The 26,416-nt window shown below is 40.8% G+C and overlaps 1 protein-coding gene across 1 annotated transcript; it reads left to right on the top strand.

Annotated features, from left to right (window-relative positions):
- Positions 1–6,336: 6,336 nt before the first annotated feature.
- On the top strand, positions 6,337–25,850 carry jcadb (junctional cadherin 5 associated b). Its single transcript, XM_077516210.1, has 4 exons — positions 6,337–6,479; positions 14,325–14,725; positions 17,929–21,651; positions 22,669–25,850. The coding sequence occupies exons 2-4, from the start codon at positions 14,400–14,402 to the stop codon at positions 22,676–22,678; spliced, it is 4,059 nt and encodes a 1,352-aa protein (XP_077372336.1). The 5' UTR covers positions 6,337–6,479; positions 14,325–14,399; the 3' UTR covers positions 22,679–25,850.
- Positions 25,851–26,416: the final 566 nt, after the last annotated feature.

The following is a 26,416-nucleotide window of genomic DNA, read 5'->3' as shown; positions in this document are numbered from 1 at the left end:
CGCTCTGCTCCAAGGTGGGTGTTCTGGCATAACAACGGCATTTCCATTGACTTACGTCTGGCGCACCTGACAATTTGGTGGCTAAAAGTCGACAAAACTACGCCTGCTGGAACCATGTCCAACTATTGAGGCAGGTAATCTAATGCGTTTTTGGTGAATTTGATAAGGGGCAGAGGCAGACAGATTCTCCGCAGTCATATGTGGTGGGTGTGCATCAAACCCTATGAATTGTAGAAATTAATTCATTGAACATATTGTCATTTTTATTATGGCCGCAGCACAATTATGTGACGGCCATATCCGTTATGTGTCATGCGGCAAGCTGCGAAAATACCAAAACCCAGTCTAGCCTGCCCCTACGCAGATTTAGACTGCGCCTTATTCTAAACTTAGCAAATCAAAGAAAATCCCTTTATCTCTATAAATTTCTTTTTTTTTTTTTTTATGTTTTAAAATGATCATGTCTCCGACATTCCTATGAAATCACGATGTCCCGTCAGCTACACCCTTAAAACTGCTGGGTTAATAATTATTTAATTTTGAACCCAGCATTTGATTTAAAAAAAAATAAAAATAGCCCAGCAGTTTTAATGGTGAATTTTTAGAACAGGTCTGTAGGCGACTCGTGTTCCCCAGTAGTCCACTGACACGACAGTACTTACACTAAGTAGAACGGTTGTGAACTACAGTAGACCATCTGACATTACAGTGGGCCAGCGGTGTGGAACCGGCGGCTCTGGAGCCGCATGTGGCTCTTTGGTCCCTGTCCTGTGGCTCCCTAAAAATAGGTGTAGGAATTAATATACATATTTATTTTTATTTATTTATTTTAGATAAAACATTGTTTCAATGAATTATTTAGATTCTAAGAGGAATAATTAAATATTAATAAAAAATATCAGTCCAAATTTTTAAGTTGTCAGAAAAAGAGATACGAAGGCTAAATTTTAAAGTGTTCAAAATGAACTAAAAATGTCCAAAAAGGAAGAGGGAAAGCCAAAAATTAGCATAAAACCTCAATGAAATTGTCAAAAATGGGTGAAAATTTTAATATACAAGGCAGAAAAGAAAATGTTCAAAAAGTAACCATAAAATGTCCAAACGCAAAAGAAGGAATCCTGAAAATTGCCCTAAAACTTCCATAATATTGATTAAAAAAAAAAATGTCAGAAGATTGATAGCAAAAAAAGGCAGGGAAAATAATCTAAAAAAATCACTATAAAGTGTCCAAAAAAAAGAGGAAAGACAGAAAATTACTATAACGTCCATAAAATTGTCAAAAATGTCTGAAATTTGACAAAGGCAGAAAAGTCTTAAAAATGTAGGGAAAACTTTGTATGAAAAATTACAAAAATAAATCCAAAAACAGAAGATGAAAGGTAGAAGAAAATGAATGTTTATGTATTGGTGTTGCTATCATATTTTCCTGTTCTGGTGCAGCTCTAAGCAGCTCTTGGGCCCTCCGTATACACTAACTATCAGTCACACAAACACACGTTTGTTGATCAGCTCCAGACTGATTAATTGTTATTTATTTGCTGTGAAATGTCTCTTTTGACAGTAAAGGTTGCTGCCCCCTGCAGTAGGCCATTAGAACGGATTTTAATTCCATTTAAATGACACTGGAACTAAGATTGTTAACAGTAGCACCCCTAAAAGTTCAGATCCGAGGTCCATTCCTGTCTTGGCTTTACTTAGCCTGTAGCGCTCGGAATTCAAAGCACAAGTCACTTCCTGCTTCCGACTGCTGTGTACAAATGTGGTGTTTTTACTCAAAGCTAAGAGTCTATATCATATACAAATATGCCACTTAGAATAAAGTATATTAACCAGTAATCTGCCTTCCTTTCATGAATCTGCCAAGATTTAATGCTTGTGCCAGACAGGAGAAGTCAGCAGATTGGGTTACCGGGCAGAATCACAGCTGGGTTAGTTCCTCAATTTGGCCGCTAGAGGAAGACAAATATCCCCAACGCCGGACTGTCATCCTGGCTGTCACGCGGCCTTATTGGTGCTGTTTTATGAGATGGGGAACCCATCAGCTGTCTCCTAGGCAACCAGGGATGGGGACAAGAGAGTGTGTAGCAGTGTGTGTGTGTGTGTATATCAATGTAAGTGTGTGTGTGTGTGTTTTGAAGCAGACATCCAAAGGGCCTCGCGGACTAAGGGGAGGTCATTAAGAAGTGACGTTTGTTGAGATGTTTTTCACCACAGTGACCTTGACATGCAATGTGACCTTGACATCGACATAGAGCCATGGAGGGATGACATTAAAAAAGAAAAGAAAAAAGACAATAGCAGTCATCTGTGACCCAACAATCCTAAAATAGAACAAGAGGAGGCAAAGAGGGTGATTGCAAGGTTGAAAAGGGTCCAAGTCTGATATAAAATCTCTGCACTTTCCTGTTCAAATACCAGATTTTTTGTGATATAAAAATGACACCAGATAAATTATTTTAAAACCCTTTCCTGTATTAACCTGACCTTTGACCTGTGCAACTCAGTTGAGAAAATATATTTTCAATTTTTTTAAATTAATTTGTTGTTTTTTTTGAGAGAGGACATTAAAAGCAAACAACTGAGATGATTAGGTTGCACAAGTGTGCACACCCTCACATATTTGGAGATGTGGCTGTGTTAAGAATTAACCAATCACATTCAAACTCATGTTGAATGCGAACCAGCACACATCTGTCACCATTTTAATTAATTACCCTCAAGTAAAGTTCTGGATTGCATGTTTAGCTTTTTCTTTAGATTTTTAGTGGGTTTCTTTTTGTGATACCACAACAGAAGTGAACAAGTAGGCTATGGCAAAGTTAGGAAACTTGCTATTGACCTCAGAACCACAATTCAACTGTACTGTGAAGAATAGCAGTAGCAAAACAACCAAAGTGCCATTGCTCGGGGGGAAAAAAAACAAACTAAAACAACAATAAACTGAAGGCGTCATTTTGACCACAGACCTGTAATTTCACTGTACAGTACCGTGATGTAGCATATAGCATTAGCATATTGACTAAAGCGCGATGTCATGACTGGGTCATGCCAGGGTTAAGTTTGGGTCATGCAAGGGTTATGTTTGTGGTCAACTGTCTGTTTTGAACTGATGTAACCAGCATCTAGTTTCAACTGGTAAGAAGCTATGTGATGTCAGAAGCTATGTGATGTCAAGAATCTTTAATCTCTTTATCTGGTCAACAGCCAATCAGATAAATCCATGTCAGCCCTGTCACCCACATGTCTAGCCACAACCAATCAGATCGATTCACTGTCTATATAAGCTGTTTGAGAAGGGTGTGTTTTGTATGGGTATTTTATACTTGAATGGCCGTTGAGAATTTTTTTAAAAAGTGTCACGTGTGTTGTTTACAAACAGCAGCAGGGTGTGAGTACATCATTTATCATTTTTGGTTAACATCTTGAACTTGCACTTGTATGACAGCTCTGTTGTTAGCATTTTGTGTTTTAAGGTGCGTCGTCAAACTTCCCATACGACACCAAGTGATAAAAATTAGCGTCATCCGTCTGTCTTGTAAAGACAGTTCGAATATTGTTGCAAACTGAAGGAAATCTCGAGGAATTCACTTTTGAAATAATCCTAAAATGGCTGCCTCCAGCCAAAATGGCCAACTTCTTGTTTCTCCTTGAGACTTTGCCCACTTTGCTGACCAACCCGAGATTATTAAACTTTTGACACTATCGTGTCACATTAGGTGACGTAGACAAAACAGCTTGACATGTTATAACAGTATTTACGAAATGTTATTGAGCCAAGGCTCATATTTTACATGGGAAAAAAATCTCACGGCACCGCCAAACAAAAACATCACAAAAACTATACATACTGAAATAAATGATGGTGTCTCAATTTACCAACAATTTACTTAGCCTGTTTATTTACACAAGGTTTTTATTCAGTTTAATGGCAACAGGTGGATACGCAGATTCATTTTTTAAATTTCTGCCATCTAGTGGATTGTTTTGTTGGCATATGTCACTGACATAGACGAACAAAGATGCTTTATTTGTAATGAGAATTTTCTGACCAATTAAGTCATGATGAGCTCACATGACATTAGTGGCCAAACATTTGGGAAAATCCCACAAAATGGCGGCATCCATGCAAAAATAGTCAACTTCCTGTTCCATTTCCACATGTTTGTTGTTCTCTGCTTTAATGCTGTTCCAGCCAGATGTTTGTGAAAAATGTCATTGATCACCACAGCGCTAAATTGCGGTGTCAAACGCGCTAGCGATGCCAATTTTAGGTTAGCTTTGCTTTTAGCGTGGCTTCTCTGTCTTTTCTCATCATTCATCACTCTATTTGCCGCCACGCAGGTAATTACTGACTTAGGAGCGACTGCGCAAGGCGTTTAGGCACGCAAGTAGCATAGCTGTTGCTAACGGTTGGGTTTAAGTTGACATTTTGTCTTGGAGTCTCTTTAGTTAAGTCACGATCTGTGTTTTGTTCTGTTGTGTGTCCCCCTAGTCTTGTCAAGCGTTGTCATGTCCACCTGTGTTAGCTTGCCCTTCCTCATGTGTCAACCAATCAGCACCTTCTGCCACTCCTGTCCTGCCCAGGTGTGTCTCGTTGTCAATTAGTGTGGGTGTATTTAGGCTGTGGTCTCCCCTCTGTCTGCGTTGATCCATTGTCGTTTTCCTTCTGTCATGCTGCCGGTTTTGTTCCATGTCTTGCCTTGCGTCACCCTTTTGGAGTTTGTTGTTCTTGTTTCTTAGTTTGTAGCTCCCTTTTACCCCGTTTTAGTTTATTAAACGTTTTTTGGACCTCATTCTGTGCCTCCTCGCCCTGATTTCCTGCATTTGGGTCCACAACCACACATCAAAACTGACACAAAACCGCTAAAAGCCTACTTTCCTGTTCTTCTTTGACTCCTGGGTGAACCATAAAAGTAGGGATGGGCGAGTACCGATACCAGATACCAGCCTTTTTTTCAAGTACTCGAGTACTCGAGACGCAGACGAGTACAAGCGAGCGATGGCAGAGGGGGAAGACGTTAAGTGAGTCCTCCTTGCCTGTAAGTGGCGCTAGCTAGCTTGCAACAGTTTTTCACCAAAACTTCACCGGTTTGGAAATACTTCAAAATTGTGAATCTTAAACTAAAAGAGCATTTTTGTGTTTTATTTTGAGCGTTAAGATTATTGAAGAGTGACTGTGCTGTTTGTTTGTTTTTTTGTCAAAATTAAAGGAAATATATTTGTTTAAAAATATCTTTTAGTGCCTTTTTTATTTGTCAAAATGTACTACTGGTATCGGTAGTTGGTATCGGTGAGTACTGAGGGTCTGGGTATCGGTATCGGTCTGAAAAAAAGTATCGAATAGGGGTGTTAAAAAAAAATCGATTCGGCAATATATCGCGATATTACATCGGTACAATTCTTGAATCGATTCAATAGGCGGCCGAATCGATTTTTAAACATCCATTTTTGATAGAAAAATATTCACCAAAACGTCTTAGGGTTCACACCTTAAACAAGCATGAAATAATGTTACATTAATGGAACATTAAGCCTTAATATTTTATTTCTATGCTGTTCAAAGATGAAACAGATTACAACCTGTGTAAGACTCAAGTTTCAGATAAATAATACATTTTCATACAAATCTTACACTGTATAAGTTTATTGATTAGTATTTTCTCAAGTTTAATTAAAAAAAATTCGCAACAATCGACTTATGAATTCGTATCGGGATTAATCGGTATTGAATCGAATCGTGACCTATGAATCGTGATACGAATCGAATCGTCAGGTACTAGGCAATTCACACCCCTAGTATCGAACATCCCTACTTTTTAGTTCAAACAGTTGCACGGTAAAAATAAATAAATAGATAATTTGAGACTACAAGTAATCAGCATTCACTCACTTCATAGTTAAAGAAACGTTGCAGCGTTTGCACTACCCATCATATCTGCTTTGAACTGGGGCTTATTTGGGCAAATTTGGGATTTCTTCCAAAATGGCTGCTTAAAACCAAAATGACCGACTTCCTTTTGAATTTCAGACGTGAGATTTTTTGAGAATCCTTTCAAATTATCGACACGTCCACCTAATTTTGTTTTAGTCACGGGGCTACTAATATTTTAAAAACCTTCCAGGTGGCCCTCAAAAAAAAAGCAGGTTTTGGTGCTCTAACAATACTTATCCCGTTAAAAAAAAAAAAGGAAAAAAAAAGCGAAGTTGTGTGTGGAAGTAACTATTTGTGCAGGCAGCGAGCGATGAGAAGCGGCAGCCCCCCCTCCCCTCCCCCCTCCCCCCTTTCCTCCCATCCCTCCCCCCCTCCCCTCCCTGCGTGTGTCTCGGGGAGCCCATGCAGTCCGAGGCAGCCAGCAACCGGCGCGTCCTCCCCGCCTACCAATCGGCATGCTCGGCTCGGGCTCCGCGCTCTGTGAGCAAGCCGAACCGCAGCGAGCGGCCACGCACGCACGCACGCACGCACGCACGCATCTCGCCAGGTATGTTTCCACACCAAAATGACCATTTCACCTCTTTGTATGCGTTTTTTTTTTTTTTTTTTTTTTCCCCCTCCTCTGTGCAATGTGGAGCCCATCGCCGGCTGCATGGTTTCTAGGGAGGGGTTGCTATGCATGCATGTGTGCGCGTGAGCGCGCGTGCGCGTCGGTAAACACTCCCAGTTTAGCGCATATGCAACTTGTGCGTTTTCGCTTTAATTCTTATGGTTGTTCTCCTTATTATTATTATTATTATTATTTTTGGAGGTGTCTTTTTTTTTATTTTTTTTTATTTTTTTTCTCCATCTCTCCCCTCCCGCGCACGGGCAGGGTTGGGTCGCAGCATGGCCGCATGTGCAAGTTGAAGTGCAGGTGCATGCAGCTGTCTCCAGGCAGGTATGATGATAGGGCTCATGATGTTGCCATATTGCAGTAAGAACCCCCCACCCACCCAGCCATAGCATAGCATCGTAGCATATATAGCATAGCATGGCATGCAAGCCGCGCAGGCGTGGCGCACATGAAGCATTTATTATGGATGGCCGTGTGTTATGATACGGGTTTCACCTGCATGATTCATTCATGGCAGGAAGATGAGGGGACGTTCACGGATTGAGAGAGAGAGTATGTGCATGATGATGTGTATGTTACTAGGTAAAGATCAAGGTACACTCCCCATGCTGTGCGACATGCGAACGTACATTATGTGGGCTGTTAATTTATGCACATTTGAAGTGAACTTTATGTGACCTCCCGCATGAGCAACTTTGTTTGACAGGAGCAAATGTTAGCATGTGCACACTTTTAGTTTTGATAAGTTTAGAAGGTGTATTTTATTTTTTTAAAACGATCTCCTGTGGTAGCAAACAGTGATACTTTGGTTGTTGCTATGCAAATTAAAGGGGCTTAGAAAGTCATGACCTTGTGTACGTTCACTGCCCCTCAGTTCCACGAACATGAAATGTACTTAATAAAAAGTGGGTTGTGGTGCATTCACTGGCCCTCAGTTCTAAGAATAAGTCATGTTCTGCATTTACTTTCCGTCTGTTCCAGGAATAAATTAGCCTACTTTATATACTTTACAAGTTAAATCAGGGGTGTCCAAACTTTTTCATTTTGAGGGCCACATACAGAAAATCAGAAGGACTCAAGGGCCACATAATGTTATGAAGAGAAATTGTGTTTAGTCCTAAAAATTGTACAAATAATTTATTTGTGCTTTTGCATATTTAGAAAAATTTTACAGTATATAAACCAATATATTTGTACTATGGCAGTAGGGTTATTATCGTTTTGGAATTTTTCATTTTAGTTAGATTTCAGTGTGGTTCTGTTAGTTTTTATTAGTTTAGTTCTTTAAAAAAAATGCTTAGTTTTAGTTTAGTTTGTTAGTTTCAGTATTAGTATTAGTTTTTTTCTAATGTGTATTACTTGTGCGCTATCTAAAAAAAAAAAAACAGCATGGGAGCAATGTCGTCTGAAGGTGCTTTTCTATTGGCTGCAGCTAGATGACGTCACTTTCAAACATCATTATTCTGGTTTATATCAAAATAAATCTACTAAAAATCACATCAAAGACTAAAACGAAGGACATTTTTTGCTATAATTATAGTTTTTGTTAGTTTTGTAAACAGAACATGTAATTTCAGGTAGTTTTTATTTTTTAAAAGCATTTTTTGTTTTTATTTTATTTTGTTAATGAAATTGTGTTTGAATTTTAGTTGAGGTTATTTCGTTAGTTAACTAAAATAACCTTTAATGGCACCTGTGTTTTTCGACGCGCTCCCTTCTTACTTTGACCACCTCCAAACATTTTTGTTTTTGTTAATTTATTTGAACTGAGTCAAATGGCATTTTTAGCATATGCCGCGGGCCACTGAAAAATGGACGGCGGGCCACAAATGGGCCCCAGGCCTTAGTTTGGACACCCCTGAGTTAAATGGTAGTGCTTCAAGTGCCTTTGTTCCAGGAGTAATATTCTTTATAAATATTGTAAATATTGTATGAAGTAGCAACAATGCTAATTATTATACGATAACGCATTGAGTTGTATCATATTTTATGACAATGTGATGTATCTGATCATGTCACATCAAATCATTACTTTGTATCACGTCACATCCTAACCAACCATATCACAATCCATCGTATCGTTATGTATTGCATTGCATTTTATCACATCAAATTGAACTATACTACATTGTTGTGCATGATATTGTAATGTATCGGATCGTATAAATCATATTTTATAGGGGCGGTACGGTTTTTGATATATGCACAAACAGTTCGGTCAAAAATAATTCAACTACGGGTCAAAAATGGACCGATCCTCTACTTGGGTCTGTTTGACCCAACTTTGATTCAAGAAATGGCTATTTTAGTGTAAAACAACTCATAAATATTGGTCATACTTGGGTCAAAAAATTGGATCATTTTGTATGAAACAACCCAGAAAGTTAGACCAAATTGACCCATAAGGTGAATTGGTCAATTTTTCATCCATAATTGGGTTGCTTTTGATCCAATTGTTTTGAGTAGGGATGGGCGAGTACCGATACCAGGTATCGGTATCGGGCCGATACCAGCCTTTTTTCAAGTACTCGAGTACTCGTGACGCAGACGAGTACAAGCGAGCGATGGCAGAGGGGGAAGACGTTAAGTGAGTCCTCCTTGCCTGTAAGTGGCGCTAGCTTGCAGCAGTTTTTCACCAAAACTTCACCGGTTTGGAAATACTTCAAAATTGTGAATCTTAAACTAAAAGAGCATTTTTGTGTTTTATTTTGAGCGTTAAGACTATTGAAGAGTGACTGTGCTGTTTTTTTTTGGTCAAAATTAAAGGAAATATATTTGTTTAAAAATATCTTTTAGTGATTTTTTTTTTTATTTTGTCAAAATGTACTACTGGTATCGGCAGTTGGTATAGGGTATTGGTGAGTACTGAGGGTCTGAGTATCGGTATCGGTATCGGTCTGAGAAAAAGTGGTATCAAACATCCCTAGTTTTTAGAGTGTGGGGTGCGAAACGATTCAAAGACGGATTTGACTCGACGATTCGACTCCGTTCGACTCAGCAGGATTACGATTCGATTTAATATGGTACGGCTCAGTTTAACGGGGTATTGATACAATGACTTCTTTTATTGTCGTTTGACATTCATTTGAATGAACTTTTCAGTACGGTCAATGTGTCATTTCTTTCAGATATATCACACCGATAATGGATAATTTGATACACTTCTCAATAGGGATGTTCGATACCACTTTTTTTCAGATGATACCGATACGATACTCAGACCCTCACTACTCACCGATACCGATACCAAGTGCCGATACCAGTAGCACATTTTAATAAAAAAAAAAAAAAATCACTAAAAGATATTTTTAAACAAAAATAATCCATCTTCTGCAGAGTTTGTTGTAAAGTTGGGTGTCAATTTTGAAGTATTTCCAAACCGGTGAAGTTTTGGTGAAAAACGTAGACATGCTCCGATGCTCGTGGGTTCATTATTGTCGAAAACAGGAAGTGGTCCTCATGATTTGCCATGGTGCATGGTGTTAAACTGCTGCAGGGTAGCGCCAGCTACAGGCAAGGAGGACTTACTCACTCCCGCTTAGACTCGTAGGGGTCACGAGTACTCGAGTACTTTAAAAAAGTATGGTATCGATACCCGGTATCGGTACTCGCCCATCCCTACTTCTCGATATACAGTGTTCTCTTGCTATAACGTGGTTTACTTTTTGCCGCCTCTCTGTTTGTCGTATGTTTTTAATGCAATTTTGCATGCATTTTTTTTATTATGTTCTATTGCTATAAAAATATGGAACCTACCAAAAGAGAGATTAGAGTCTCTTCTTTTATCAGAAAAAAAAAGTTTATTCCTATCTGTTTCTGCTGTGCAGCAATTAGCAATAGAACATAGCCCAGTTTCATCATTATTCACAATTCTGCTTAGAACTGCGGGGAAATCAGCTTGTTTTAACATGGCCTGGTTGATCTCTTATACTCTGCTGCCACTCAACCATTTTCTGCAGTAGATAGACTGCATCAAAGCCTTCTCTATGCTCTGGCATAAAAAAAAAAAAAAAAAAGTATAAATACGTCTTTGGGACACTTAAAACATTTAAAATGTGACGGATTTATACGTTTTTGGGAGCTAATGAGTTAACTGCCATGCAAGTGTCAAGGAGGGTTAAAAAGAGAGAGAGAGAGAGAGAGAGAGAGAGAGAGAGAGAGAGAGAGAGAGATGGTTTTCACCCATTCTTATTTTTTCTTTTCTTCCCAAGATGATGCATTAGCAAAAAACAAACAAACAAATACAAAACAATCACATAGTCAAACCTTTGTGTGACTGATAGTTCCCTAAATCTTTTGTCAGACTGTATGACATCACGGGCTAAATTGTTCTGGTGTAGTTCGTCGTGTCGTGTCCATGTGAAGAATCGCTTCAATGCCGAGTGAACAGTAACGTCTCCAAAGCGCAATTTAAGTAAAAAAATAAAATAAAAAAATGTTCAGGTCACCTTGAGAGAGCCGGTCTCAATTTGTCATTTTTATCACATTATGACTCATTGTTGATATTCACACTCTGCATATAAATTTAACAAACTGTCAAGTTCAGACAAACTACAAGTATAAGGAGGACTGTACAAATGTTTTAAGGCTTTTAATTATCCAAATTGTGGTCATGTAACTCGTTTTATGAACAGCCAGCGTCAAACCAATCAAGCTTGATGGAGAACTTTATTCAACTTTAAAGAGATACTTTACTTATTTAGCCCATTATAGCAATAAAAAGTTAATATTTTGTCTATAATACATTTGATATTTTCATTATTTTTCATATACAATTAGTACCTTTAAAAACACATGTTGCAACTTGCTGTCGACTGAAAATGACATCACAAGGGCTCAGGTAACCAATCACAGCTCACCTGTTTTCTAGGTTTGGTCATGTGACATTCACAAGCTTAGCTGTGATTGGTTACCTGAGCCCTTGTGATGTCATTTTCAGTCGACAGCAAGTTGCAAAATGTGTTTTTAATGAAAGTATCAAATTAATTATAGACAAAATATTAACTTTTTATTGCTATAATGGGCTAAATAAGTGAAGTATCTCTTTAATGGCTTACTACCCAAACGTTATAGATCTAATTATTATCTATTGAGTAGTACTGTATCGTGTGTGTCTCAATGTTTTGCAACAAATCACATTCATATTGATACCTTCTTAAAACGATCGCCTCGTTCTTTTTTTTTCAGGTTTTTCTGGAAACACAAAAAAATTAATCATTTGCATAATGAGGAGATGATTTAGGCAAAAATAATATTTGCAAAAAAATGACTTAGGCAATTATTTTAAGAGGGTGACGACTAGTGTTGTTCCGATACCGATACTGGTATCGGCAGAGGTGCCGATACTGCATTAAAACAGTGGTATCGGTATCGGTGACTACTCACAAGTAACATGCCGATACCATTAATTCCAACGTTAATATAGGATTTTGGATGCAGCATCTTGTGTCTTGCTTGTGCACGACATTCACTGGTATGTGACATGTTCATTGCATGCCGATCTAAGATATCCTATTGGCCCTTGAATGCTTTGAACCAATGGCAGGACAGGTTTTTCATGTTGAGGAAAAAAACCCTGAAGTATCGGTATCGGCCGATACTGCAAAGCTGAGTATCGGTATCGGGAGCTAAAAAACGGTATCGGAACAACACTAGTGACGACACAGTATCGCTTTACATTGTATTGAATTGTAGCCTAATATATTCTAATAAATCACATCGTTGTATTGAAGTGTATTGAAATGCAGTATAAGAAGAAATTGCATCATATCAGTTAGTATCACAGCATTGTATTGCAGCAAATATCATTCTAATGCACCGTATCGCATTGCATGGGAATATTGATCAGTTGTTCAGCAGTAATGTATCGTGCTATGTTGTGCTGTACCGTGTCACAATTAATAATTATAATAATCGATTTTGCCAAACTTTACTGTCTAATATCATATTGATCGTATTGTACTGCAGTAATGAATCATAATTTATCGTAATATGCTGTAATGTGTCGTTCTCATCACATCACATTATATTTTATCACAGTATTGTTGCACTGGACTGGACTTTCTCAACTTGGCATTGCAAATCATGCAGTCAGGACGCTGACTCCCATCACTCAACTCAACTCAACTCATATTTATAGCGCACTTTAAAACAACCACTTCTAGATGGAACGTTCACAATTTGAATACAATCGATGTAAAAACTGTTTTAAATGCTTTATTTTACATAAAAGGTGCAGAGGAATCACTATAACGCAATTTAGCAATAATAAATGTGGTTTAAAAATGTATTTGTGGGGACTGGTGATTAGTTGTACAATGAACAAAATAGCCTGGAGTCCACGAGTTGCTTCATGTTTGAAATATCAATTGTTATGAATTTGAAAAGGAAAACATACTCTTCCTGTCAGGAACGTCTAACATGAAACACTAATGACACCTAAGGGCAGAAAATTACTTCAACACCAATGAATGACTCAATTCTTTACATTCCTTTTAACTCTTTAGTATACCATCTTCAACGTAAAAAAACTTTATGAATTACTATAAAATTACTGTGTCAATCGATGAAGTGATACCACCACATTTGTAATTGGAAACCATATTTGTTCAGTGTTATGTTAATTAACAAGAGTATAACAAACTTGTGGGAAAAAAATTATTGTACATTTAGAACAGACAATTAATTTGCAATTAATCACTATTTAACTATCATGTGATTATGATTAAAAATTGTAATCAACTGACAGCACTAATATATATATACTAATATAATGCATCGATTTGAATTTCCTCAATCGATTTTATTTCGATTCACAAGAGTTCAGTTAGATTCGATTTTTTTCAATTCAATTTGATTCGCTTCACTTCAATCCGATAGTGATTGATTATGGAACATCAAGTCTTCTTAAATAACAAGGACATGATAAAACTCCACAAATATTAAATTCCAAATTAAATTTTGCAGACGAAGTAACTGGTTCAATGATTTAGTTATAATCACTGAAGTGTTACACAAACATTAGCATTGTCATGACTGGGTCATGCCAGGGTTAAGTTTGGGTCATGCAAGCGTTATGTTTGGCTCATGACCGTGAGGTCAAGTGTCTGTTTTGAACTGATGTAACCATCATCTGGTTTTCAACTGGAAAAACGCTATGTGATGTCAGGAGCTATGTAATGTCAAGAATCTTTAATATCTTGACTTGGTCAACAGCCAATCAGATAATTCAATGTCAGTCCTGTTACCCACATGTCTAGCCACAGCCAATCCGATCAATTCACTGTCTATTTAAACCAAACCGAGAAGTGTGTGTTTGTCGGATTAGTACCTCTGTTTCTCTGTGATCATGTGAACAGTAACAGTAAATGTCAAGAAAACAGTTAAATACAAAAAAAAATTCGGCCTTTAAAATTTTATTGTCTTATACATTTATGAGAAAAAGAAATACTAAAATATCGATTCAAAAATAACATTAATTCTTTTTTTCTTTTTTTTCTTTTTTTTTTACCCAGCCCTGATGTATGGGTGCATTTACAGTATGATATGGACATTATTATTATTATTATTATTATTATTATTATTTTCTTTAAAAATAGCATTAAAAGCATGAAATTAGACTTGCTGATACAGAAACCATGTATATCTTCTCACAATGCATGAAATCGCAACTGTACCATATTTTATTAGCGTGAATCATATCAGAATGACTCCAAGAAGGTATCGTGTCATTGACCTCATCTTCCTGCTTTTCTTTTGGCGTCTCCTTCCCCAAAGTGATGGCCTCTACTGAGCAGCACAGCGCATAAGGCAACCCCCCCCCGACCTTTGCCCCTCCGTACGTGCGCCGCCATGTACAGCGTGGAGGACCTGCTCATCTCGCACGGCTACAAGCTGCCCAGGAGCGGCCCGCCGTCCGCCACGGCTTACGACAAGCGGCCCGCCGACTGCCAGCGTGAGCTCCTGCTGGACAACCGGGCGGGCCGGGCGGCGGCGCTCAACGGCTACGAGGCGGAGCGCGGCGGGGCCTCGGCGGGCAGCAGCGGCTTGTACGGCAGCAGGCCGGCGCCCCTCAAGGGTTACGTGGACAATGAGGGCGACAGGAGGAGGAAGGAGGCCTTCATGAGTATCCTAGGTGACGCTCAGCCCTTGGGTGATTCTTTGGCTACTGACAGCGGGTGAGTGCTTCTCCCCACTTTTTTTTTTCCCCCTTTCCTCCCGACAGCATGCAAAAACTGCACTGCAGCCACCCCCCCCCAACTCCCACCGCACCCTCTTTCCTGCAGCAGCACGGCTGACATATCTCACGCCGGCCTTCTGGCGATGCGTTTGTGTGCACGGAGTAAAGCTCGTACGCCCCTCGTGACAGATGAAAACAACAGCCGAGCGAGAAGGAGGTTGGCATTTGAATCGAACTTGCGTCAAGACGGCACACGGAGACGCTCCACTGTAAACACTGGCACACCGAATCCCATCCAGCACGTGCTCTGTGATGTCAGCATGTTGCTGGGCAAGTGTGCGCGGCTCCCCCCTCAGCCATACACTAGCATATGCTGCTATAGTGACTCACGCACACACATCGAGCGCAGGTCACACACAGCGTGTTCATTCATTTGTCGTGGTTATTTTTACACGTGTTCAATTGTTTTTGAAGAGCTAGGGGGTGGGGGTTTATATATTTTTTATTTTATTTATTTATTTATATATATATATATATATATATATATATATATATATATATATATATATATATATATATATATATATATATATATATATATATATATATATATATATATATATATATACAGTGGTACCTCTGGTTCTGGGAGAAAGTTCTTAAGTAGAAAATTTTGTCAGTAGAGACGCATTTTCCATGTAAATGCCCTAATCCGTTCCAAGCCTCCCAAAATTCAGACATAAATGTTTTATAAAGCATAAAAATGCATCAAAACATGTACCAAATACATGTTACAATTCGATTATTGCACAATAAATGAGAGTTGTTCATAATGTAAATAACAAAGAATAGAGTAAAGAATAAAAATGATGGTCATTTACCTTTTTAACTGCTGTCCTCATCATTTTTTGCCCTCTTTGGTTCATGTTCTTCTCTCCTTTTTTTTTTTTTTTTTTTTTTTTGCCTGGTGTTTTGTAAAGAACTGATCCATGGATGTTTTTTTTTTTTTTTTTTTTTTTTTAGCAATCCTTCGTTAATGTCCAATGCAAACATCATCTTAGTGAGCAAACACCCGACTGGTGAACACTTTTTCTGGGCGATTCTTTTAAACAAATTCTGAAACTTCCGGTATGGCGAGGCATCTTTTTATTAAAAAAAAAGAGGCCCGTCTCGTCGCAATTAAAAACTTACTGTGCCTTCATCAATCACCAATTGTTTGAATTTTTGCACAAATTCGTTGGCCGTTAGTTCATACGTTCATACAAAACTATCGAACACCTCATGGGCCGCGGGATGAATGATGAGGACGCTGTATAGACACCGATCTAGTATCTAGGCTCATAGATACCTATGGTAAAGGTTCCTCTTAGCCAATGGGATGCCAGAAACATGCACAAACACCGATCGAGTATTTACGCTCATACCTATGGTAGAGGTTCCTCTTAGCCAATGGGATGCCAGAACGATGCACAAACACCGATCTAGTATTTACGCTCATGGATACCTATGGTAGGAAATAGCCATAGCCGAAAGTATGTTGCGTTCGGTAATGTATTTTTACCTTTCGTATCTAGAAATTTCTTTCGTAACAAGAGGCAATATTTTCCCGTTGGGGCGTTTCGTAACTCGAAAATTTCGTATGAAGAGACGTTCGTAAGTAGAGGTTACACTGTATGTATTAGAGCTGTCAAACGATTAAATTTTTTAATCAGATTAATCACATCGTGGAATTTTGATTAATCATGATTAATCACTGACTTAAAAAAGCTTTTTTTTTCCAACATTTTAGCCCGCTGCACACGCTCATCCGGCTTTTTCTAATCAATTAATTATTTGCAGAATTTAAAATGGGAAAAAATGACCTACGGCATATGTGAACATTTATTAAATGCTTTACTTTAATGCATGTAGTTATGTTTGTTGCTCAAACTCCAACCATCCACTGTCGGCTAAAAAGGGTAATCTGCGGTCAAAATTAATAGTGTGATTAATCTGTGGTAATAGAATGATTAATGCGATAATTTTTTGTGATTAATTAATTAGTTAACGCTTTAACTTTGACATATATATAAAAATTTTATTTTAATTAATTTATTTAATATTCTTCTTCTTCATCTTATTATTATAATTATATCCATCCATCCATTTTCTTGACCGCTTGTTCCTCACAAGGGTCGCAGGGGGTGCTGGAGCCTATCTCAGTATCTCTGGGCAGTAGGCGGGGGACACCCTGGCCAGGTTGCCCGCCAATCGCAGGGCACACAGAGACGAACAACCGTCCACAGCATATCATATCAAATGATATGCTGTGTGTGTCTAACCATATTGTAATGTATGGCATAATAATGTATCCAAAATGTTTATGGTCTGTTGATGGGTTGCATTCATCCAGACGTGCACTATTGAAGGTTTTTTTTTTTTTTTTTTACACGACAGCCCTTTAAGTAAAGGTCAGCACAATTAAAAATGGCGATCATATTGCACAAACATCACAATTTGCGTCTTTAAGGGACGCAGGAGCAGTGGCTGACTTCAGCACTTTGCTGGAAAAGCATTTTCACACACACAAATGCACACGCACACACGTGTAGATAAGTCTGTCCTGTAAAGCCGATCAATGCGTAGTGGAACCCAATCAGTCACATGTTAGCATATTGGCTCGCTGACAGTTTGATTTATCTGACGATTATTTCGACATGATGACGAAGAAAGAATATTCCGATAACAGTTCCGTTCGGACCAATCAGCAAATTTAGAGAAGTGGTTGGCGGGTCAAGTCGACATTTGAATTTCCCGGCTTCCAAGGCGTAACATAGAGTGAAAGGGAATAGCGTAGAAGTTTAGCAGCTGACACTCACTTGTCCCGATTTGTTGTGATGAAACAAGTTGTTGCTGTTCATTAAGAGGGCTAGTGTCTCTTGAACACAGCCCTGCTACTTTGAGGTAATAAGGTATGCGACAGCGACAATGTGCTTTCAACACAAAGGGGTATGGGCAATGAGTCTCTGGAGTTAAACTTCATACTCTGGTCACAGCTGGCAACGTTACATGACTGTTAGGCCTCCGGTAATATCTCGTCAGCCTGCGAATTCTTGGGTATGCCAACATTCTTGCCGAAAAAAATAAGGTTCATGGTATGACCTTCAAACCCCCCATGCTGTCTTACTAAGACTGTTTTTTGTTTGTTTGTTTTCTTCACAGTTTCTATGATGTCCCAAGTTTGACCTACTCCGAGCCGCTAAGCCATGACGAGAGGGACATTTCGTACTGGCGGAGGCGAGGCCAAGATTTTAGCATTCTCCTGGACTATGCCGATGGCAGGGAGCTGAGGGCCTCTGCGGGGGCATGGAGACCGCAGGCCCTCATAGCGGCCGAGGAACTCAGGGCAGAGAGGCAAGCTCAGCAGCTGTGGGAGGAAATTTCCTGGCTGCGCGACCAAGATGCTCCCGGTCAGTTGAGGGTGACTGGGGAGCGGAAGTGTCAGAGTCTTGGTACTGAGGAGTGGAGGCCCGCCGTGGGGCTGGGCAGGCAGTTGTCAGATGGAGACGGGGAAAGGTGGGCTTTGGAGCAGTATCGCCTGAGGACGCCGGAAGGTTTTTTTCACCCGAGAACAAAAGCCAAGTCTCAGTCTCTCCCAAGAGTTTTGTCACCTGACGGAACAAGCGGCAGAGAGCTTATTCCATCCAGACCAAGCCTACCAGACAGACCGCAAAGGCTAAGTAGTACTCTTTTCTCTGGGCCCTATAGTCGGTATATCTATAGCGGCGCTATTGGCAGGGAACGGTGGGGCAGGACTGCCGGGCCAAGCAGCCATGTTGCACTTTTACCAAAGCCCAGGTTCAGCAGGCCCTTAAAGCCGCCGTCATATGAGATTCACCAGCAAATTAGGGGTAGCGCAGAAATGCTTGCTATAGACCAGGGTCTCAAGCTAAAAGACAGGCCTATCTTTTATTCAAGGGGCGGGGAGCTGCGGCATGACTATTTTGCACAACACTCACTCTCTGGAATGGAGCCCCCGGGCTACATCCCGCCCCCATCTTATAAAAGAGCCCCACCCCCAAGAGCTGTGTCAATCAATCGTAACGAAATGCTAAACCTGCGGTGGAGGTCAGACTCCCTGCAGCCCAGCTCAGACCCCGGGAGGTGGCTAACAAGGCACACAGGTGACTCGTGGCTGGAACACTATGGAGAACGTGGGGCGTCCTATCGAAAGCAGATATCTTCTGGACACAAAGATCAACCAAGTCAAGCTCGTCAAGTACCAGCTGAAGACGCAAGAGCAAATCAAATCTCAGGAGGGCCCGGCGGAAATTCTCTCACCGACTCAGACAAGATCCGTAACATTAACAAAGAGAATCCATCCGCTAAGATTTTAGGACAATCTACATGTGATAGTGCCTTTCCTCCCCAACAGGGACAATCTCTCAACGCTGGTCGCAAAACGACCCTTCCTGAAAATGACAGCAGTACTCGATGGGGAAACAGGGGATTGAGCAAAAAAAGTGAGAGTGTAGGTCCTGAACAAAATCGTAGTCAGTTTTTCCCTTCATCTATTCTGGGTAAACCACCACCACCCCCGTGCAAGCCGTCTGAAACAGTTTCACTTGTCTCTGAAAGTATGCCAGAAATAAGGAAAATTGAACAGCCTGAACCACCTGAGAAGGATAAGTCTAAAAATCTCAAAAAAAGACTGAGTGAAACTATCTTTTGTTTGGTTTCTGTACCGGTCACCCCACAGCTCACTGGTACAATCCGTGATCAAAACAACAATAATGAGAAGTCCCCAGACCCAGCCGACAGTCCCAGTGAAAACAAAACGGGCCATTTAACAAACCAAAGTCTCCAAAGCACATCTTCAGCCGAGGCAGAGCTGCAAGCGTTAACTGGTAGCATAGCGAGCAGCAAGACGAGCAGTCGAGCAAGCAGTAAAATGTTCAAAAAGTTGCCCTGTAGACCTCCTAAAATAAACCATTACAAGGAACTGAAATTGTCAGGATCTTGGCCCGCAAACCAGTACCGCGACCAGGAGACCCAAACTAGCCCAGAGGCGGAAAAACCTGGCCTTGAAAACAAGGAAGCACAAGAAGACCACATCCCTGCTGCTACTGAAGCCCCTGCAGATGCTGGTGGTGTAGTGGGCACTGCCTTCACTTTCCCAATCAAGGGAGTGAAGAGTCTAAAACTTTCGAGCAACAGCGCCTTCTCCCTGACCACCACTTTCTCCAACCAGCTGAACAAGAGCACAGCTCAGCAGCCAGCAGTGCCACCCTCAGGAAATGTGGACAGTAAACCAGCAGCGAGCAGCGGGCAGGAGGTGTTCAATGTTCCTGAGTTCCTGCTAAAACCGATTGTCAACCAGCGTCCATGGGATGCTGTCAAAGAGCTGGAGGCAATCCAAAAAGAAGTCCAGGATCAACAGCAGCAGCAGCAGAAACAGAACAGCAAACAGCCTAGCGTTGACAAGTGCATTGAGGACCTCAACGAGGCCTACAAAGACATCTTGGAGCTCGGTGCTGCTAGCAATAAAGTCCCAGATGGGTCAGTTGAAATCCCTGAGCGTATCAAAATCCGGCTGACGTCGCAGCCTCTCAACAAACCCAGCAGCCTTAGGCGCAGTGCAGTCAGCTGGTCTGTTGATCCAGAATACAGGGAAGTCAAGAGCGCCTTCTCTAGGCCCGCCACAAAGTCGGTCACATTCAGCAAACAGCTTAGGGAAGAACTTCCTGTGCCCCCTCGGGAATCGGGCTTTAGAGAATACAGGGTTGTTCCGCATCTTCCACGTAGACGTAGCAACGACGGCAGGACGGTGAAACTGGATCTGCCAGACGAACCCATTGAGACGCCACTTTGTGACTTCAGCCCGACGACAAGCAGCGCGGCGGCAGAGGTGCCATGGGCGGACCGACAGCCCATGCAGGATGCCTCCACGCTGACGAGTCCTCCTGACTATGAAGACATATGTCAGACTTTGCGTCACTCTCGGGATTCAAACGATCCGAATGACCCGGCGGTTCCTCAAGATTTCGATTCAGAGGAGGAGTGCCCTATTTGCAAAAGGGAGCTGGAAAACCAGTTGAGACAGGGCCCACTGCCTCCTCTCCACGAGGAGAACAGTTCAGATAGCTCGGTCAATCCACATGGAAGTCCACCGCAGTGTGCTGCAGCTGAAAGTCCTGCTGAGAATGTGAGGAATCAGGAACAGCAGAACTCGAGTCTCAACCAGACGGGGTTCAATGTAAGTACTAATGCAAGGAAGAAGGACTCATCAACACAAGACAATTTGGTCGAGGTTGAAGGAACAGTAGATGGTTCCACAGCTGGATCAGTAGACTCAGACGAACCGAGTAGAACTGAGTTGGAGTCAGCACAGAAAGAAGTCACTGAGGGGGAAACGGCGCAAAGTGTCGAGGCTGACGCTGCACGAGGACGAGAGGGACAAACTGTTGCAGCAACAGACGACAAGCAGGAGCAAGAGAGGAAGCCAATTGCTCTAGCGGAACATAGACTTGTCCTATGGACCCACCCGGGACGAGACCACACCGGGTTGCCAGAGTTCCCGCCAGAGAGACTGCCCCTTTCAGTCGTGCCAAAGCTAGACCGGAGGCTGTCTCTCAGCTTGGAAGGGGAGCGGCGATGCGATGCCCCACTTGATCGAATTGAAGCTCTGCAGAATAAGCTAGCCATTTCTCCTGGCCAAGGGGCCGTGGAACGCTTGGGCAGGATGCGGGAGGTGGACGTGATGTATCGCATGAGACGCCTCAGCATCAGGAGCACTGACTCTGGGGAGGGAGACGCAGAGGGCAAGGACTCCCAGGATCCCCTCGCTGCTTCCCAGAGAGGCGGGGATGACAAAGATGAAGAGATGGCTGGATCCCGCCAAGTTTTGGACGAAACTGCAAAGCGAAGTGATAAGTCTACTTTCAGGTATGTTAAGTTTTGAGTTATGCCACTAGTTGTGGTGTGGTGGCTCACTTGCCTTATTTTGGTGCAGGGAGGATGGGTTCAGTTCCCACCCAGTGACAGACACTATGAATGGTTGTCTACTTGTGCCCTGTACCTGAAACACGACCAGTTAGGTGAGATAGGCCCCAGCGTGAACAGGATAACGCTGTTTAAGATTGATAGATGGTAGGATGGAATTTTTAGATACTTTTAGGGCAGCGCAATAGCTTCACATTTAAATTTTCCACATTCAAAAATAAAATCACGTTAGGTTAACTGAATACTTAAGTATCCATAGTCGTGAGTGTGGTTTGTTTATATGTGCCCCATGCTTGATTACATTCACCTGTAAAGTGGACCATCGGAAATTGAAACAATCTGTTTGAGAATGCTTTATAACACTTGAATTTGTTCAGATTTCAAAATGAATTTACCACAAAATAATCCTGAAGATCAGTTTACTCTAGACAGTCTTCCCCAACCCTGGTCCTCGAGGGCCGGTGTCCTGCAAATTTTAGATGTTTCCGACCACGAAAACACCTGATTCATATAATCAACTCATCAGCAAGGTCTGCAGAAGCTGATAATGATCTTGATATTTAGAATCAAGAGTGTTGGAGGACGAAAACATCTAAAACCTGCAGGACTATGGCTCTTGAGGACCAGGATTGGGGAAGCCTGGTGTAGGACATTAGAAATATGTGCAGAGGGTCCTCGGTTTTTACGATGGTTCTGACATATAAGGTTTCATTTGACTGATCACTGTGTTAGCATAGGTTACTGAACGAGGTTACATTGCCACCTCCATTGTAAACCGAGGATCCCTTGTATGTTTTGGGAGCTGCTGAATACTGATACTCTGATACCATGATACTCCATAGGCTTGAGTGACTAGATCACACCCCAAATCTTCTAACCCCAATTCTTTTTGACCTGTTCTACCCCCTAAAACCAAACATGGTGGAATCTTGTGTAATGACTCCTCTTTTTACGTCGCAGAACGCTGTGACAGGTGGAGACGGCGTGGAAAAAGACGGCGTCCATCGTGTCCCCATCTCGAGGTTTTAGCGCTCCACACAACACTGTGAACTGGCTGCCTAACTTAGAATGCCTTCATCTTCATCTCTTGACACTGAAATGGCCTTCTTGTCCGACGAGAGCATTGTGTACACACCCTCACCCTCGGCTTGACTTCTAAGAGTGCTGTTCCACTGCCAAAAGGGAGGTGGCCCCCTACCCTACCCTATCCTACCCTACCCGGCCCAGAATTGCCGACTTCTTCAACCCCCCCAGTCTTCTCCCGATGCTTTTCTCATTGGCAGACATTATGCAAATCATCCATGCATATGACGACAGAGAATACACTCGAGAATCTGCGCATTATGAATGTAAGCATTAATTTGAGGGTTTTGCTATTATTTGCTGTACCAAAATAAAGTCGCACCTGCGGCGGTGGTGGCACCGCTAGTCGCGACCGCGTTTGGCTCGAGAACTGTTTTTGATTTCCCGACATCGCTCGACCTTTCTTTAACTCTGCGACATTGTGCCCTTTCCCCCCCACCATTCCTCTACCCCCCCAGTTGCTAAGCTAATCACATGATAGCCCGCTCAGTTCATGGCATGCCGGTTGCCTTGTTTTCAGGTGAAGTCTAACCGCGCAGATACCTTCAGGAAGCAATAAAAATTGACAGCAACTCTATTACAACAATGACAAACAGATAGAATAGAACACATTTTAAAAAGGAAGTGAGATAGAGCAATATTGTTGTACAAATAAGCTGAGCGGTGTCATGGAGCTACCTGTCGGAAGCGTCGTCTTGTGATCATTCTACAGGGACATGGTGTCAGGGTATTTGGGCTGCTGCTTTACGTCATATAGATCTATGTACAGTGCTTGACAGATTTATTAGACCACCGCCACCTATCGGATGAAAGTCCTCGAGTTGACTGACTAGATTTATGTGTTACATGGAAAGTCATCAAACTTTTCTTGCATGCTCTGTCCACACGCAATTATGAAATTTATTTCTGTCTACTAGACAAGATTCAAATTTAGTATCAAGACAAAATCTGTAGGTCAAGTTTGTTTTTAAGGAACCCTGGAATGATGGCTTCAAAACAAAATGGTGGACTTCCTGTGTCTTTTCAGCCATGGCTTCTTCTTCTTGGGGCTTTTCTTGTGGGTCCAAACATGATAGATATTCCGATTAAATTTTATGTAGCTAAGAGAAACTAATTTTGGGTGCTGAGTTTCCAAAAATTCCAGGACCTACTGCCAAACATAAGTAAATGACCCTTAAATGGCTACTTTAAACCAAAATGGAAGAGTTCCTGTGCCTTTTCGGGCATATATTCTTGAGACTTTTTTATGCGTCCTCTTGTGATAGACATTGCTATTAAATATCACATTACAAAGAGAAACTGGCTTCAAGGGCTGGATTTTCAAACTACTCTAAATGACTTCCAAGTAGTCCAAGAGCTGCTCCCAAACATTAATTTTGACCACAATGATCCTAAAATGTCCACCTGAACCAAAATGGCAGACTTCCTGCGTGTATTTAGCTTCTTGAGTTTTTTTTTTAAGCGTGTTTAACCATGATAGACATTGCTATTAAATTTCATGTAGCTAAGGGAAACTGGCTACAGGGGTGGAATGTCAAGATATTCTACAGGCTTCTACCAAACATTAATTTCACCGAAATAACCCTAAAATGGCCACTTCAAGCCAAAAAGGCAGACCTCCTTTCTCTTTTGCTTCTTGGGGATTTTTTTGTAGGTCTACTCTCCTCTAAACATGACAGACATTGCTGTTAAATTTTATGTATCTAAGGGAAACTGGTTTTGGATGCTCATTTTCTAAAAATTCCAGGATATACTCCCAAACATAAATAAATGACCCTAAAATGGTTCCTGTTCCCTTCCGGGCATGGGTTCTAGAGACTTTTTTTGTGCATCTAATTGTAATGGACATTGCTATTAAATATCATATTGCTAAGAAAAAAAATATTTCAGGGGCTGGATTTTCAAATTACTCAAAATTACTTCAAAATAATCTAAGAGCTGCTTCCATAAAATGGCCACTAAAACCGAAATGGCAGACTTTCTTACTATTTATTTAGGCGTGGCTTCTTTAGTTTTTTTCATGATAAACATTGCTATTAACTCTTTTACTGCCACACGTTATGAAAAAAAACAAAAAAACTACAGTGCTATTTCGCCAATTATGAGCATTCATCAGATTCCATTAGATTCCGTCACATTTCATTGTAATTCCATGCACCAGCAGCCCATTGAAAAGAGACACAATGCTGCCATCTGCTGGCCACAGTTAGGTGGTGTTTTTGATTCCACAACCCATTGACCAGGCAGCGCTGCACTTAGACGTTGCTCCGTCCATTTAAGGAAAAAAAAAAAAAAAAAAAAGTAGATGACATCATTTCACGTTTATGGCAGCATACATCTTGATTTTACTTATCGTTATTCAACGTTTTTGGCAGTCAAAGAGTTAAATGACATATAACTAAAATAAATTAGCTTGGTGGTCTGAATTTTGACGTGATTTTATTGATTATCAGTTCTGTTAATTGGTGGTGGTCTAATACATTAGTTAAGCATTGCATTACATTTCACTGAGTATTTATTTTTCCTATCATCGCCTTTTAATCTGTTTGCATAATGTACAAAAAATAAATATATATAAAATATATTTTAAATATTTTAAGAGGTATTTTGTATTTTTGCCATAAAGTTTTATTTCTCCACACGTGTGTCTTTAGAGTATAATCATATGGACAGCGGCTCTAATTTTCTAGAGCGTTCCAACGGAAGTTTGTTTGTGGCGTTTTGTCGCGTCGTCGTCTGCGCCGTGTTTCGTGTGTCGCGTTGTCGTCGTCGTCTCGTCTTCCAGCTTGCAATCGCCCGACTCTTCTGTTGTTGATCCCGCGGGAAAACAAACAAACAAACAAAAAAATACGTGGAAAATTGTTTCCATTTTTGTTGTCCAACTTCTCGTGTGAAAGCTGAGAGACTAGCATACACGCTAATGCTAACGTGTGTAATGTCGCTGTCTATTCAAGTACAAAGTATCTCCGATGACACCACATCAACTTTGGTTGTTTTGAGCATTGGATTGTTTTTCAAAATCATTGTTATTATTATAATTGCTACTCTGCTCTCAGCATTCACACATTATTTCGGGGGTGGGGGTGGGGGGGTGTGGGGTGGGGAGGGGCTTCACAATTGTTTGGTAGTTGTACTTAAACGCTACAATGCAATGCTGCAGCTAAAACACAAATGCGCCAAAATATCGTGGAATTTTTCAATACATACAGGGTTTTTAGATAAGACTTTTTAATAAATACAGAATAATGAAAAAAAAAAAAGACTTAAAAAATAGCAGTAGTACTAAAACTGTGTTTGAAAAGTTGTGTGTTTTTGCATTATCCAGCATTGCATTGTAACAAATCAACAAGGGATGTGTGCGAATTATTTGTCATAACGTAACATAATTGTTATGTAGCCTTTTTTACACTTGTAGCAATTTAGCGGTAGTCTCAGCATTTCTTGGAAATTTCGATGTCGCCTTACTAAAATATGCGAGGAGTATTAGGGCCACATTGAAAGACATTTTTTTTAGATTGAAGTCATAATAAAAAGGAAAACAGTAGTATATATTTGAGAATGTTATTGTATTTCTTCTGGAAAATACAAGAAATTTCATCTCGAAATTGTCACTTTTCATCTTGGA

The sequence above is a fragment of the Festucalex cinctus genome, chromosome 1 (genome assembly GCF_051991245.1).
Source record: "Festucalex cinctus isolate MCC-2025b chromosome 1, RoL_Fcin_1.0, whole genome shotgun sequence".
Lineage (NCBI taxonomy): Eukaryota > Metazoa > Chordata > Actinopteri > Syngnathiformes > Syngnathidae > Festucalex > Festucalex cinctus.
Note: the sequence above shows the minus strand (reverse complement) of the source record. Positions and strands in the feature narration are given on the sequence as shown.

Excerpts from the sequence above, each read along its gene's own strand:
- jcadb (XM_077516210.1), top strand. The coding sequence starts at position 14,400 with ATGTACAGCGTGGAGGACCTGCTCATCTCGCACGGCTACAAGCTGCCC. Across the intron at positions 14,726-17,928 it reads TCTTTGGCTACTGACAGCGG|TTTCTATGATGTCCCAAGTT; the intron begins GTGAGTGCTTCT and ends TTTTCTTCACAG.